This window comes from Dipodomys spectabilis, unplaced genomic scaffold, assembly GCF_019054845.1.
Source record: "Dipodomys spectabilis isolate Male_0828 unplaced genomic scaffold, ASM1905484v1 ptg000095l, whole genome shotgun sequence".
Classification (NCBI taxonomy): domain Eukaryota; kingdom Metazoa; phylum Chordata; class Mammalia; order Rodentia; family Heteromyidae; genus Dipodomys; species Dipodomys spectabilis.
In genome coordinates, this window is record NW_024870772.1 from 28,884,445 (window position 1) to 28,901,680 (window position 17,236).

Sequence of the window (17,236 nt, forward strand, 5' to 3'; positions counted from 1 at the left end):
ATTACTGTTCTAACCTTCCTACAATAACTGGCTGAATTTGTCTACTCTATCAGATGGTTGTAGCATCTGTACAGTAATTAGTTTAAAATTACTTCAAGTTACCAGGTGCTGATGGCTCACACCTGTAACTCTAGCTACTCTGGAGTTTGAGATAAGAGGATCATGGTTCAAAACCACCCAGGGAGGAGACTATATCAGATTCCTATCTCCAATTAACCACAAAATAAAGACTGGAAGTCAGGCTGTGGCTCAAGTGGTAAAGCACTAACCCGGAGCAAAAAAAGCTCCAGTACTGGCGTGCGCATGCACACACACACACACACACACACACACACACACACAGAGTCCAGAGTGGCATCATACACACACACACACACACACACACACACACACACACAGAGTCCAGAGTGGCATCTGAGAAAGGGTGGTGTCAGGGCCTATAATCACTTTCCTATAGGAGTGGTCCTGACATGACTTGAGCCCCCTCCTACAGCAGGAAACAGTTTACTAAAGTAAATTGGTTCCACTGGTCCAGCAGATGTTGTACTGAATGTAGATGTCAGTGAGGAATGAAAAGGAATAGTCTTCTGGTGTGGTCCCTGGAAATGCACACTGACTCCAACCTTTTGGAATTGATGTAAGCAGAATGCCAGGGAGCTTTCTGTGGGAGGAGTCCCTGTGTTTTGTTGCAACTTCCCACAAGAAAGAAACCTTTTCATCACTTGGGTAATTGCTGTCCCCTCCCTGCAAAGGAAAATAAACAGAAAAATTTCCCTTTGGGATTGACAGAGCATCAGCTGGGCCTGTTCAAGTGAAGTATCAAACCCAGAATATTTGCACCTTGGGGTCCTTGGCGTCAAAGGCTACAGGTTTTCTTTCCACCTCATTTTAGTGTGCTTGAGAGCCTTTGGAGGCTTTAATTAAAACTGCAGGGGAGCCAAAGTAAGCGTTTAAAGGAACTGTTTTGATGCTTCAAAACCCCAAGCAAACAGAATCTGGATTATTCAATTAGGTATGCTTATGGGATTTGTCTTGGGTGTTTTGATTGCTCAAAGCTTACTGAAGTCAGTCATGGGCTTTAGACCTGAAAAGAACCACAGTTAATGGTCCCCCAATTTCACTTTGCATCTTCTGATTTAGGCTTCCTATTCCCAGGATACAACTGTTGAGCTGTGCATGAACTTCTACTCCCCACTTCCATTTCCTCAGGTTCTCCTTCTGCTGATACCAGATTCCGTGACGAGAGTGGCTGGGTTTCCCATCCCAGTTTTTCTGCCTGGCTTAGCTGTCACAGAGATTTCCTTCCTGTTTTTTACTAGTGGTCTTGGCTGTAATGTGTCATAGGTTACCTGACAAGCAGCATGGCACCGTGGTTGAAAACACAGTCTCATAGCCAGGCACCAGTGGCTCATACTTGTAATCCTGTGTACTCAGGAGGCTGAGATCTGAGATCACAGTTTGAAGCCAGCCTGAACAGAAAAGCCCATGAGATTCTTATTTCTAATAATCACCAAAAAGCTGGAAGTAGAGGTATAACTCAAGTGGTAGAGTCTTGAGTAATAAAGCTAAGGAGCATGCCCTTGCCCTGAGTTCAAGCCACAGTACCAGCACAAGAATAAATAAGTAACACAGGTCCTTTTTTTTTGTCTACTTGAGCGTAGATATGTCCACCTAAATTCTTTGAGCAAAACTCAGGATAAGGGTGGTAGAAATTGTACAAGCATATGGCATTTACCATGTTCATTCAGTTTTTTAAAATCATTTTGGATGCCTGGCTGAGATGTGTACTCAGTACACAGATGCAGGCCTCTCCTGCAAGCTGCAGTCAGTGAACTGGGAGAGTTGTGCATTTACTTTCTCAAAGGTATGGGGTGACCCCACTAAAGTGCCGCACACAGGCCCAGTCTAAAGTAGCTCAAAGGTCCTGGGACAGACCCATATACAAGCTGAGTTGGTGGGGAATCAGTGCTTGCCACTGGGCTTATCCAACAAGCAGGTTCAATGACAAGCATTCCTTCAGGAAGTCTGGCAGCCAAATTACATCCTGTGACTCCTGTCCTGAAGATCAAGTGAGATTGCCAGGGGGATTTATTGCCAGGATCCTGTGGCTCCTGAGGGCTCAGGTATCTGGCCTGATTATAGCACACTGCAGGCCTGTCAGAGAGTGGTTACTTCTGACTAACCAGCTCAAAATAGTGCCATGAGCAGAGGCTGAACTTAATACCTAACTGCCAGAAAGCCACCCAAGAAGGAAGCCTTACTTGATTCTGACTTGAGACCCCAAACAAAAATAGTGTATTTTTACCAACTGCTGTGACCTGGGCCTCAACTTCCTTTTTAGATTTATAGCCCTAACAAAGTAGACCACGTAGAAATTACATGCATGGTTAGCCTCTGTAGAAAAGTTTTCCCCTTCAATGTTTCTAGTGAACCCATTAACAAGTATTAGGCTTGAATCCCAATAAGGTAATGGGACATTTAGTAGCAGTCAAAGCAATGGATATTGTAAAATTCTCCATCACCAGCAATGAATAGGACTCCACCCAGCCTCCCATTGGTGGTGCCCAATCCAAAGATGGGAAAAATACAAGTTACTATCAGCCCTAGAAATTTGGATTTTGCCAACAGATACCACAACTTCTGGAATCTGAACTGCTACTCTCAATCCCTAATCTCACCAAAACAACAAAAAGCTCACATTTTGTTAGGGTGTGTTCTAAGCAGGTGTTTCCTCTGTGTCATAAGTGGTTTATGCTGGAGCCATGCTTATGTCAGGCATGTTCAGCTGAAAACACAGGCCCAGCTGACGCCCTGTGAGCAGGCACATTTACTCATCTAAGAGCCAGCCCTGGCTGGTTCCCATGCTGGTCAGTACTGGACATAGAACAGATGTTAGGGATTATAAAGAAAGGATTCAGGGGAAGCCATGGGCCCCCAGCATCTGCGGAAGTAATTCATTGTAGAGACACAAACAGGCCCTGCTGAACCTACATTGAAGAGCTCGAGGAAATAAACCTCAGTGGGCCTGCAAATCAGGACCCAAAGCTAACGTTTTCCTAAGGTTCTTTAATTGAGAGAAAACAGTAACGTATCATATTCAAGTCAAGCAAAGATGAAGAAAGGGAAAAAAGAATTCCAGGCCCACGAATTTTTATTTGAATGTTAATTTATGAAGTAGTTAGATAGAGGATCTTAGTTAGTATGTCAGCACCACAGCAAAACTCTCTCCTGATTCCATGGACAGTCTGTAGAGCATTGAAGGCTTCCTCCTCCTCTGGACAAAATCCCCGATTTGTCACAGGGCTCTTTCTTCCTGGTCAGTCCTCTTTGACCAGGAGTGTCTCTGTCTTTCTCTGTCTGTCGCTCTCTCTTTTATCCACAAGTAGTTGTTCAATTTACCCATTTATGTGTATCTTATCAGAGTCAGTCACCCCTTCCATCATTCCTCCTCTCCTTCCCCACCCCTTCTTCACCAGTCACATTAAATTTTCATTCCTGTAAATATATATATATATATATATACATATATATGAGACTATATTTGTCCACTTTTCCATTAATCATCACCTTCTCCTTAATGCCTCATCATTCAAAACACGTTTCAGCTTCCTCATATTTTTTTAAAACTATCCGTTAATTGTTCAAAGTGTTTAATCCAAGGAGTTTCACTTCTGCACGTAGTATCTTCAGTCAAGTTATATATGTGCCCCTGGAATGTTTACACGGGAGGTTTTATTTTGCTTCTAAGATCCACATATGAGAGAAAATGTGTATCTTTTTTCTTTCTGGTCTTAATTCAGTTTGATATTTTCCAGATCTACCCATTACCCTGCAAATGACATAATTTTGTTCTCCCTGGTGACTCCCATTGTATGTAGATGCGATATTTTCTTGATCCATTTGTCTGTTGTAGAGTATCTGGGAAGTTTCTATAACTTACCTATTGTGAATAGTGCTTGCAATGAACATGGCGTACAAGTGTCTTGTACAGCATCCTGTCTTGCAATCTTTTGGTTAAATGCCCAGCAGTACTGCTGGACTGTAGGGTTGTTCTATATTTAAGATTTTTGAGGAATCTCCATACTGATTTCCATAGTGGTTGTGCTAATTTGCATTCCCACCAACAGTGTGTTGACCTGGATTCTCTTTGTCTGGCTGTTTTAGTGGTCATTTTAGCTACCTTTAAACTCCTGTCCCACTGCCCAAGACTAGCAGGGGTCTGCAGCCTGGAACAATGAAGGGTGGGGCAGTTGTGTGTCTGCTCAGTGACTCACTTGCACACCATAGAAGTACTCATTGGGTAGTTAGCCAAAGATATCTTCCTATTTTCTGTGTGTGTGTGTGTGTGTGTGTGTGTGTGTGTGTGTGTGTGTGTGTGTGTGTGTGTGTGTGTGTGTGTGTGTGTGTGTGTGTGTGTGTGATGTATTACGGCTCAAACCCTGGGCCTTGCACGTGCTAATAAGCAAGAGTTCTAACTACTAAGCTATATGCCAGGACCTGACAGCTATATTTCATTCTGTCAGCTTAGTAAAGCTAAGTTTTATGCTTCCTATAGCAACCCAAATATATTGGTCAGCATATTTTAATACATGCTGATAGGTAACAATCAAGTCACAGAGAAAAGAGTTGAGATGATGAGAATTTTCATGCCTGGTCATGGTCATCTAAAATAAATTTAGAAATAAGCCCAAGTATTTAAATAAAGATTCCAAGAGGTATTGAATTCACAACATCTTTTTTTCAGTTTTGTTCTTCCATTGGTTCTATTGCCAATATATTCATAGCACAGGGAGTATTTAGTAGGAAAAATGACAAAGATGTATGTTCCTCTGTGACTGCTTTAGAGTGGAGTTGGTATGGGGTGACTATTTTTCCAAGAATATAGTGTATATGTCTTTTCTCCCCAGGGAAAATATAGAAATGTTTCTGCTAAGGAAAAATCAAGTTGTTCATCAGGAAAACAAAGTAACTGTTTTTAATGAGAAATGATAACAGTCATAAAATTGTCGATAATTGGCAAAATGTTATAGTAAATAAGCAAGTAAAGCCATGAGAAAAACCAACCAACTCAATGCCAGTAGTTCATGCCTATAATCCTATCTACTCAGGAGGCTGACATATGAGGATAATGGTTCAGAGTCAGAACAGACAGAAAAATGTGAGACTCGTTCCTCCAATTAACCAGAAAAAAAGCCAAAAGTGAAGGTGGGGCTCAAGTGGTAGATCCCTAGCCTTGAGTGAAAAATCCAAGAGAGAACACAAAGTCTGAGTTCTAACCCCAGTTTGGGCAGGTGGGTGCGCACGCACACATGCACACACACACACACACACACACACACACACACACCCTATATCTTTGCAATAAATATTCTACAAATCAAAATCTCAAGTGCATTAGTAGGATTCATTCCTTAACCAGCTAAGAGGTTTTTTTTCCCTTATCTTTCTGAGCAGCAACTCAAAATAACCTCAGTGGTTTTATATTTGAAAAACTACAGGAAAAATAATAATTGTTATATTTTGCTTCACTTTCTCTGAAAACATGTTCCAAAAGTGATAAACAGAAGACAGGTCTGTAAAGCACATGTGCACAAACACACACACACACACACACACACACACACACACACACACACACACACACACACACTTCTCAAAGGGAAACAAAGATATAGGAAAAGTACAGATGATTTCATGAAGAATATACAGTGTTGAGTATTATTGACATACTCACCCAATTTTAAAATGAGATGTCATAAGCAGAAGGCTTTGTACAGAAGAATCACTTGAAAGTTTTGAAATGGCCTAGCTACTCAGTAGGCTGAGATTAAAGGATCCAGGCTCAGAGCAAACCTCAACAGGAAAGTCCATGAGATACTTCTCTCCAATTAACCACCAAAAAGGCAGAGGTGGAGCTGTGGCTCAAATGGTAGAGCACCAGCCTTGAGTGAAAAAGCTCAGAGACGGTGCCTAGCCCCTGAGTGCAAGCCTTAATAGTGGCACCAAAATTTTTTTGAAATGAAGATATATGGGAAAGATAAATTGAAGTAGATTGCAAAGGGAAATGTGTAGCTAAGGCATTTCCATTAGGGTTTGATGGGGGAAAAATGTGGATCTGTTTTATGTATATTTTCCAGAATGACCTGGTAAAGAAAGTCAAAAGTACATTAATTAAATTTACAGAGCCAAAAAAGGTGAAGCCCCAGGAGATTTAGATGTAAAATATACAGATGGACTGAGGGAGATCAGAGGAAGTGAACAAACTTTTACAACCTGATATTCTGCTTAGAAATATGCAAGAGAATTCAATGGGGAATATTACCCAGAAGACAGATAGCTGGTTTAAAGAAAAAGTTAATAATATGTTGAGTCTGAAAAACTACAGACCAAAGCCAGGAAATTGCAAAGTTATGGATCCCACAGTAACTGTAAATTAGCCCCATTGCACACATAGTATTTCATATTACGATCTGTGGTGTTAACTTTCACGCCTAAACATACATGCTTGTATGTTTTGCCTGAATTATGGTTGTAGTAACAGGAGCAAAGGTATAAACAGGACAGGACTGGATTGCCTGTTTCCATGTCAGGTCACCTAGCAGCTTCAGAGCCAAGCTGCTCTTACAACTTGAAACAATAAGCACAGGGAGACAAACTTGGATCCAAAGTCAGATTGTTCATGGAGCTAGGAAAGTCTGTACATTTCTTGATGATTGCAGAGAAGTCTTGAGTACTGACGGTGACAGCATCTTCAACATGCTCCACAGACAAAGCACTCCTGGTTTCTGTTTTCCTTTGCTTGCCTTTATTGAATTACTCCATCTTTTACTAATTTGATCTTCTTGCCTATTTTGAGCCTCCCTCTCCCTGCCAGTACAATTTTTCCTCTCTATAGAACCCTTTCTCTTTGTGGTCTAAAATGTCTTTCTTCCTTCTTTCCTTCCTTCTTTCTTACTTTTTTTCTTTCTTTCTTTCTTTCTCTTTCTTTCTTTCTTTCTTTCTTTCTTTCTTTCTTTCTTTCTTTCTTTCTTTCTTTCTTTTCTTTCTTTCTTTCTTTCTTCTTTCTTTCTTTCTTTCTTTTTCTTTCTTTCTTTCTTTCTTGGTCATGGGGCTTGAACTCTGGGCCTGGGCACTGTCCCTGAGCTCTTCAACTCAAGGCTAGCCCTCTACCATTTGAACCACAGTACTACTTCCAGTTTTCTGAGTGGTTTATTGGAGATAATATCTCATAGACTTTCCTGCCTGGGCTGGCTTTGAGCCACGATCCTCAGATCTCAGCCTCCTGAGTAGCTAGGATTACAGGCATGAGCCTGGCTAGAATGTCTTTCTTTTAAATTATCCAAGCCACTTATCTGGTTGTTTCTTCATTTTTTTTTTTTAATTTTAGTAGCATTGTTTAGTCAACATCTTCGGTTTATGTTCTAGCATATCTCTTACTTCAGACATAGTACTAGAATGTAGGAATCCACAGATTTCTTCCTGAATTGCTATCCAAGACTTCTCCTTATAAGAGAACCGCACTGATTGATTTCTCATTCTCCTTTCAGACAGTTGCCATATCACTGGAAACTTTTTAACTTATATGATTAATTCCTTTATTTCAGGTCTTCATAATCCCTAGTCTCCTTAGCTCCTAGGAAGTCCCTTCTCTGAAACCACCTCCCACCTATGGCAATGCACCACTTCGAACCTGATCTTTGAAATCTGTCTTCTCCAGGCTCTTGCAGCTGATTTCCCTCTCCGCTCACAGCAATCCCTATGCTTGTGTTTCTTCAGGCTCTCGTTCCCACTGAGACTGAGCTCCTTGTCGTCATCATCCATCATCCACCTTACAGCCTGTGAACATTCTCTCATCAATTCTCCCAGTCTTCATCTTCTTTTCCCAATGGAGCTCCAGAGTCAGTCACTTCAGTATGCCTAATTCTTTTCCTTGCTTCTCTTTCTCTTTTTGGTTGCCTATCATTCCCTTCCAATTCTATCATTTAACTGTGGGGGGGGGGCTGTTTGGAATTTTCATGGAAAGACAAAGAATTTAGATCCTGAACGCAATCATCTATTCATGACCTGTCATGGTCTTATATATCTCACTTCCTATTTCCCAAGCAAATGTTTGAAAGGTTTGTGATTTGTTTGTTGTTTGGTCTGAGCAGATGGTTGTACCTTCTTCCTACCAATGGAAACCACTTTTGAAACCTTCAACAGCTTCTTCAACACCTAGAAACCTTCACGGCTTTATCTACTAATGCTTTGTGGCATTATTTAGTCAGAATCTATAGTATATGTTCTAACAAATATCTAAACTTTAGACATAGGACTCAGATACAGGAGTCCACAGATTTCTTTCCAGAAGGAGGATAAGGACAGTTCTCTGAGCTAAAAACTGGCCCATAGCTGGGCACCAGTGGCTCATTCCTATAATCCTAGCTACTCAGGAGGCTGAGATCTGAGGATTGCAGTTTGAAGCCATCTGAGCAGAAAAGGATCATGAGAAGCTTATCTCTAATTTTCCACTCAAAAACAGAAAGTGGAGCTGTGGCTTAAAGTGGTAGAGTGCTAGCCTTGATCAAAAAAAGTTCAAGCCCCACAACTGACAAAGCAAAGCAAAACAAAACAAAAAACTGAAGCCAGGCACTGCTGGCTCACACCTGTAGTCCTAGCTACTCAGGAGGCTGAGATCTGAGGATTGCAATTCAAAGACAGCTTGAGCAGGAAAGTCTATGAGATTCTTCTCTCCAACTCATCACCAAAAATAAAAAAAGCTGGGAAGTGGAGCTGTGGCTCAAGTGGTAGAACACTAGCCTTGAGCATAAAAGCTCAGGGACAGTGCCCAGGCCCTGAGTTCAAGCCCCAGGTGCAACATACACACACACACACACACACACACACACACACACACACACACGCACACACGCACACACGCACACATGCACACACACAATTGGCCCTTGAAATTCATAGCTGTTTCTTCTGACTTGACTCTCAATGCCTCCCCCTTTCCCCTTACATAGGGTTACCCTTCACCAATCCTCTTGTTATTTTCCAAATCTTAGCATTTTTTCTTCCTCCTGTTTCCCTCATTGCTGCCACAGGCTTGCAAACTCCCTCTGGCCTTTCACCCCATATTTATAGGTACATACTCCTGTCCTCTCCTCCTCTGCACCACTTGCATTCCTATAATTTCCTTCACTTTTAAAATATAGCTCCAACAAGGAACTGGTGGCTCACACCTGTAATCCTAGCTACTCAGGAAGCTGAGATCTGAGAAGTACAGTTCAAAGCCTGCCCAGGCAGAAAAGTCTATGTAACCTTAGCTACCAAAAAAATGCCAAAAGTGGAGCTGTGGTTCAACTGATAGAGCACTAGACTTGAGGGGAAAAGCTATGCTAGAGGGCAAGGCCCTAAATGCAGCCACAGTAGTGGCATAAGAACAAACAAAAGATCAACCAAACAAAAAAGAAACTTAAACTATAGTGTGAAAGAAGTTGTTAAAAACAGCAATGCATATATATATAGAGAGAGAGAGAGACAGAGAGACAGAGAGAGGCAGAGGCAGAGAGAAAATCAGAAGGAGAGAGAGAGAATTAGAGGCAGAGGCAGAGACAGAGAATATGCAGAAGAGATCCCAAGGGAGCACAGAGCTGCTGCTAAATTTCAGTTGCAGTTGTCAGATCTAAAGAAAACATTGGAGAAAATATCTCTTGAAGGGGGTCTATGGATTATTCTGTTCTGGGCAGGCTGCTGAGGGGTGGACGATGGCCAGCTGGCAGGGCCTCAGACGCCTGGTACCATGCGCCAGCTACTGAGCTCATTTGCTCCAGCTAAGTCATTTTACAGGCAGCCCAGCCTCAAGATTAGCACAAGGCTTCATGCAGATGTTCTGGAGGAGGGAGAACAAGGCAGAATCAGAGAGAAGGAAGCAGTATGGGCTTTCGTTTTGAACGTTGATCCCTAGGACTTCTTCGGGGTCTGATGAAATGGAATGCCTGAAGAGTATAAACATCTAAACAGATAGTAGATATGATGGCCCTGGGAAGTAGGCCACAGTGCTATCTTGATTTCAGGGAGAGAAATTGAGGCACTGTGGGGTTAACAGGCCTGTATAAAAATTGTAGTCAAAGACACAGAGGTGCAGGACCATGGGAATTCAAAACCCTCGCTCTGAGCTCAGCCATGGAGACTAAGAAATTCATGGTTCACAGTAGAGACCAAGAGAAACCTGCATCTCAGGAAGGACGTAATATAATTGTGGTCAATTTGAGGCCTTTCCATGTCTAGCCCAGCATGCCTACCTCCTCCTTCCACAGTCGATGAAGGCCTAGTTGGCCCTATGGATAACCTAATATTCAACCTATTTTCAATTGCAGGTATATATTCCTGACTGAATTCTACTGTCATTGAACCTTCCCATGAAAATCCCTCCAACAGGAGAGGAGAGAGGACACAGGCCAGAATTTGGGTCTCCTGTGCCACTGAGTCTCAAAAGGGATAGTTAATTGTTAGGCCTTGGTGCTCACACCTGTAATCCTAGCTACTCAGGAGGCTAAGATATGAGGATCAAAATTCAAAGCCATCCCAGGAAATGAATTCATGAGATGCTCATCTCCAATTAACCAGCAAAAAAAATCTGGAAGTAGAGCTGTGGCTCAAGTAATAGAGCACCAGCCGTAAGTGGGGGGGAAAAAAAAAAAAAGCCAAGCAAGAGCAAGAGGCCTTGATTTGAAGCCTAGTACCAAGAAGAATCTAGAGGCAGTGTGTGTGTGTGGGGGGGGGGCGGGGGGGGGGGGGCGGAGGGGCGGGGAGTACGGGGGCGGGGGGAAGAATAGTTAGATTATTCAAACCATATTCTGAAGATGTTCTTGGCTTTACTATAATATAACCTTTTTCTTAGATCTTCAGGATGAGATTAAAGATCCAGGAAAACATTTTATTGGTTTATCACGCAGTTTGATGGTACTGCCAGCACAGCCAGATTTTTGTTTCTGTTGCTTGAGACGAGGTCTCCCTATGCAGCCCAAAAGCCTTGAATTCAGATCCTCCTTACCTCAGCCTCCTGAAGGGCTGAAATTACAGCTATGTGTCACACTACCTAGCTCCTATTACCTTGTTAAAGGGATTCGAAAGGCTCAAAGAAGTTGAGAGAGGCTTTTCTGTGAGATGAAATACCTCATATTTAGGATATGTTTCTGTTTGTCTATGTCACATAAATTAAGTGTTTTTATGTTCATTTAGAGGAGAAAAGGGGAGGTTAGGAAGATTAGCCTTCCCACATGGTTCCTATTAGGCCACCTGCATGACCAGCTTAGCTCTCCAGGTGGGAGATGTCTCTAACACCATAGAGATGATTATTGTCTGTTTTCAGCTGTGGCCTCTGTCTGTAGGAAAGTCTGGTGGTCTCTAGCTCTGAAATCCCTTTGCATGCTTTGATAAGGATGAGATAAGCAGATGAGGTTATTCTATGTAGTTCAACTCTGTGTGATGAAGGAGACCTCATTCACTCCTTAGCCTCAACCACAATTCTGGAACACAATTTGTGCTTGAAATGTCCCTCCTCTTCCTGTGCTAAGACACAGCCTTTCAACAATTAATATTGTTCCTGAACAATTACAATCTCTCTCCCTTCCTCCCTCCCTCTCTGTCTCTGTCTCTGTCTCTCTCTCTCTCTCTCTCTCTTTCTGTCTCTCCCTTCTCCCCCTTTTTCCTTCCCCCCCTCTCTCTGGCAATACTTGAGCTTGAACTTAGGGTCTAGCACATTCTTTCCTTGCTTGATCAGCCTGTACTCTACCACTTAAACCATACCTCCAGCCCTGATTTTTACTGGTTGTTTTGGAGATGGAGTCTTAGGAACTATTCAGCTCAGGCTGACTTGGACTCTCAATCCTCAGATCTCACCTCCTAAATAGCTAGGATTACAGGCCTGAGGCACCAGCACCCACCTCAATTCCTTGTCAAAACTCATTCAGGGAGCCAGGTGCTGTGGCTCATGCCTGTAATTTTAGCTCCTCAGGAGGCTGAAATCTGAGGATTGTGATTTGAAGCCAGCCCAAGCAGAAAAGTCTGTGAGAATCTTATCTCCAATTAGGCAGCTAAAAGCAGGAAGTGGTGACATGGCTCAAATAGCCCATGAGATGTTTTGAAAAAAAAAAATGACCTTCCAGCATTCATATCAGGTCAGGTGATGGCATATAGACATGTTCTTCTGCCCTATCACTGTCTGACCATTTTCCTTTTTCTTTTTCTTTCTGGCACCAATACTAGAGCTTGAACCCCAGGGCCAGGGCAATCTTCCTTACTCATTCTCTTAGCTTATTTGCTCAAGACTGGCACAGATAAGCCACACTTCTACTTCCAGCTGTTTGCTGGTTAACTGGAGATAACAATCTCACAGACTTTCTACCTGGACTGATTTCAAAACTTGATCCTCAGCTCTGAGCCTCCTGAGTGACTAGAATCATAGGAGTGAGCCAGCAGCACCCAGCATCCTGTCCTAAATTTCGTAGTTTCATGTTGAACCTAATATTCCTAGTGATCAGGGATCATCTTTTTTTTTTCAGGAGGTTGGCAGATAGTTTTTCTATATCCACACAGTGCCAACCTGGACTTTTCGTATAAACACTAAGATAACAACATGGAAATAACACTTGTTAGAAGTGCTTATAATCACACAATATGCACAGATATGCAGCCTTCCTCCACCCCAGGAAGCATGTTTTTGAAGCCACAACCTCACCCCTGGAGAGGAATCACAGCCGGTAAAGTCTTGTCCACCTGACAGCTGCCCCCTTGCAGGAGAGAGAAAATTTACCTGTGGATTCTCAATGAACATTGCTTTCTCTCTGATTTTTACTGTTGTTGGTCAAGGGGCTTGAACTCAGAGCCTGGGCACTGTCCTTGAGCTTTTTGCTCAAGGCTAACACTCTACCACTTTAAACCTCAGCTCCACTTCTGGTTTTCTGGTGGTTAATTGGAGATAAATCTCATGGACTTCCTTACCTGGGCTGACTTCAAACCATAAACCTCAGATTCCTCAAGATCTCCGCCTCCTGATTTGCTAGGATTACAGGCATGAGCCATTGGTGCCTGGCTGAGCATTGCTTTCGTTATGTGTTGTTTCTGAAAGATGAGAATATACAAATTGTAATTTTAAGCCACCAGAGCCGGTTTTAAACCACCCCCATCTTTTACCTAGGAAATTAGAGTCCCTCATCCCAGAGTATATTCCCTATCTTGTTTTCCCATACCACATCCTGCGTAACCATGCCCTGTCTCAAGCGCAACTTAGTTTAATTATCATAAATATCAAGAACCACAAGGCAATGGTGGCTCATGTCTGTAATCCTAGCTACTCAGGAGGCTGAGATCTTGAGGATCATGGTTCATAAGCCAGCCCAAGAAGGAAAGTCCACGAAACTCTTATCTCCAGTTAACCAGTAAAAAGCCAGAAAGGGAGCTGTGGGTCAAGTGACAGTGCCTAGGCACTGAGTTCAAGTTCCAGACACACACCCAAGAGCCACAAGCAGGACTTTGTGATGGGTTGCAGCTGTAAAGAGCTTAGCTGGGTGGCCAGGATTGGAACAGGGCATGCTGTGAGGACACACCTCAGATGGAGGCCTAGGAGACAGAAGCAACCAGACCTACAGCACCTGTGGCTCTCTGGCTTGAACAGAAGATAGAAATCAAAATAATGAGCTGATGCATAGGTGCCAGCTTGGTGAGGGTGAACCCAGCTCTCCTTAGGCAGCTTTAAGACAGGTACTCTAGGATCTGATTCTCAACCCCTCCTGTATCTATGAGAGTAACTAATGCTCATAGCACCCCGCCACTCTGTTCTCCCTTCTTCTGCAAATCTCACCACTCTGTGTAATGACTTCTAGTCAAAACATATTTATAACCAGGCACTGGTGGCTCACACCTGTAATCCTAGCTGCTCAGGAGGTGAGATCTAAGAATCAAGATTCCAGCTAAGGCAGGAAAGTCTCTGGGACTCCTATCTCCAATTAACCACTGAAAAACCAGAAGTGGAGGTGTGGCTCAAGTAGTAGAACAGCAGCCTTGAGTAAAAAAAAGCTCAGGGACAGCGTCCAGTGCCATGACAGACACGAAAATATATCTAGCTCTAAAGTCAAATGAATGAGGACTCCAAAAAAGAAAATCCAGGTCACTTTAACTGATCCCTTTCCTAGATAGACACCCTTTAGGTCAGCTTGTTGATGGCCGGCCAGCTTCATGCTCTTAATCTTGACTTAAAACCAGAATTGAAAGAATCTACTCTCCAGCCTCCATTTCTGTTCTGAGAACTTTCCTCCTTTCCTCTGCTTTTGTTCAAAGCTTCTCCATCACCTAATTTTTAAGTTTAGCCCCATAGTTCATTGTCTTCTGCAAAACCCCCTCCCAAACCATCCAGATTCAGCCTGCCAGGAACAAGGAAATCCCATTGAACTCTGTATCCTGCAGGGACAGATCTTGGAAAGCTGAGCAATGAGGATTGATGTTCACACACAGCATGGGAAGGAAAATTGTGACATTCTTTATCTCCAATTAACCACCAAAATGCTGGAAGTAGAGCTGTGGCTCAAATAGTAGGGTGCTATCTATTCTTGAGTGAAAAGGGCAGATGGGAAAGAGGCCCTGAGTTCAAACCCTTGAATTCAAGCCCTACACACACACACACACACACACACACACACACACACGCACACACACACCCAAAAAAATAATAATAATAATAACCTATTCATCCATTTGTGATTTCTGTTTCTTTCAGGCAACTATGGTCCTGAGCTCTGCACACTTCTGGTTGGGATTATTTCTGGTTCCTACTGCATGTCTGTTGGAAGATGTGGCATGGAGAGCGTAAGTGGAAAATGAAGCAGTAACCCAAGGTCTTTCTCATCCATTCTTACAATTTATCCTCACAAGAGTTTCACCGAAGGGTACCAAGAGCTATGAGAGTTCTGAAGAATCAGTCTCCTGCCACTTTTCAAAGAAACATTTGTTCTTGTTTTGCTTATATTTTTAAACCTTACTTCATCTTGAAAATATAGACAGTGGCTCATGCTTATAATACTAACTACTCAGGAGACTGAGAACTGAGGATCAAAGTTCAAAAGCCAGCCTGGGCAGGGAAGTCCTTGAGACTCTTATCTCTAATTAACCAGCAAAAAAGCCAGAAGTAGAAGTATGGATCAAATGGTGGAATGCCAGCCCTGAGCAAAAAAGCTAAGGGATAGCATCCAAGCCCTGAGTTCAAGCACAAAGTATCAAGATAATGTAAATTTTAATTATAATCAGGAATAAAAAAGAAGAGATTACTCAAAATTAAGGAGATACTGGTTTTTAGGTTGAGTGGACCCAATTTCTCCTACAGGTAGCTGCCAACTTTCCCCAGAATTAAGACTTCTAGTTTGGTTTTACTTTGGGCAGCATCAATTATTTCAGCGCCCCGAGATAGAGAATTGTGACTTTAATCCAAACCTTCCAGAAAAAGACATTAGATTTCATTTTTACCTCCCTGTTCTTCCCACATCATGAGAATTATTCTTACCTGACAGTTAAGAATGTCTTCTGAAAAAAAGTCTTCATTTTGGCATTCTCTTGACAATTAATGATAACGCACACAGAGAACAAGGGATGGGGAGAGACTTTTATAGCATATCTTTTATGTTTATTTTTCTTATGCTCACTAAAGTTTTCCACTATTACTAAAAATTAAGTAATTTTAACTACTTAAGTACTTGCATTTCCCCATAATTTCGTTTATCTGCTAAAGCTATGTTTTATAAATGACAGGATAGAAACACTTGGAAAGGAAGGATAGACTATAGCCAGGAAAGATATGTTCTCAATCTAATTGATGCACTGTAAGCAAATATTCATTTTTATTATTTGCTCTTTGAACCAGTAAGCCTAATTGGGGTATGATCTGTTTATTTCCTAGCTGAACTGCTCCAGTTTTGCAAAGAGCAGTTTGTTTTAGGTAAATACAGCATGAATTTAGCCACTACCAATGGCTTTTTCTAATTAAGAAATAGAAACATACTGATAAACTCATTTCAGACCAACTCAATTCAGCTCTCCTCAATTAATGTCATGAAAACATTTTTATTTTTGAGACTACTTTTGCCAACTGAGATTTTCACAAACATTATCTTTCTTTCATTTCAAAGAAAATATTGGAGTCAGAGAGCTAGTGGCTCACACCCTAGCTACTTATGAGGCTGAGATCTGAGAATCATGGTTCAAAACTAGCCCAGACAGGAAAGTCCATGAAGACTCCAATTAATCACCAAAAGGCTAGAAGTGGAGCTGTGCCTCAAGTGGTAGCTTTGAGAAATAAAAAAGATAAAAAGAAAGAAAAGCTTGGGGACAGCAGAACTGGCACCAAAAAAGGGGAGGCTGAGGTATGAGAATCACAGTTCAAAGCCAGCCCAGGCAGAAAACGTCTATGACACTCTTATTCTCAATTAGCCAGCAAAAAACTTGAAAATGAAATGTGGCTAAAGTGGTAGAGGACCAACCTTGAGCAAAAAAGCTAAGGGATCATGCCCCAATACTGGCACACACACAGAAAAAAGAGGCTTAAAGATGTTAGTAGCTTAGGCAAGCTCTGTGTTTGTTTCTCTGAATCTTTTCCAAGTATGTTCCAAATCCGAGGTCCCTATCACTATGAAGCAAATTATTCCCTCCAACAAGATTTTATTTAGGACCCGTTTGTAGGAGGGGCTCTATAAAATTAGCACCATTTACATTTTAACAAGGAGAAATCAGATGACACTGCTTCCAGCTTTAACATATGGAAAGAATAAAAAAGTCACTTCCTTTCCAAGGAGCTTGCCAGCTGGGCTGAAGCCGGGCCCCAGGGCCTTGCACAGAATCTGGGAGAGAGCAAGGTTACTCCAGCGCAGCAGGGAGAGCCTCTGCCACGGCTGGGTGGCTCAGACACAACTTTTCCCAAGAGTAACATCTCAGCTTTGGGCTGAGCCAGGAGTCTTACTGGCTTTCAGAAGCACTTCCTGAGATGTATTTTGTTTGTCATATTTTATTTAGGGGAGCATCCCTCTGAAGTCTGTGCTCAAAGCATATCCCAAGTAGTCATATCTATTTAACTAACCTTCTAAACTTCAGTCACCCCTCTCCAACAAAGAAGAGTTTGTGAATTTACTTAGGGATTGCACCTCTCACCATGAGATCCATAGTCCGTCTCTTGTTAGACCCCAAGTCTGAAATTCTTTGTCCTGAC

At 42.2% G+C, this 17,236-nt stretch overlaps 1 protein-coding gene across 1 annotated transcript in view; it reads left to right on the top strand.

Moving 5' to 3' along the window:
* Nucleotides 1-17,236, top strand: part of LOC122112870 (phospholipid-transporting ATPase IB) — a 421,079-nt gene that overhangs the window by 372,610 nt on the left and 31,233 nt on the right. The window contains exon 33 of the mRNA XM_042685833.1: nt 14,762-14,850. Coding sequence (XP_042541767.1) covers nt 14,762-14,850 — 89 coding nt within the window. The remainder of the gene's footprint in view (nt 1-14,761; nt 14,851-17,236) is intronic.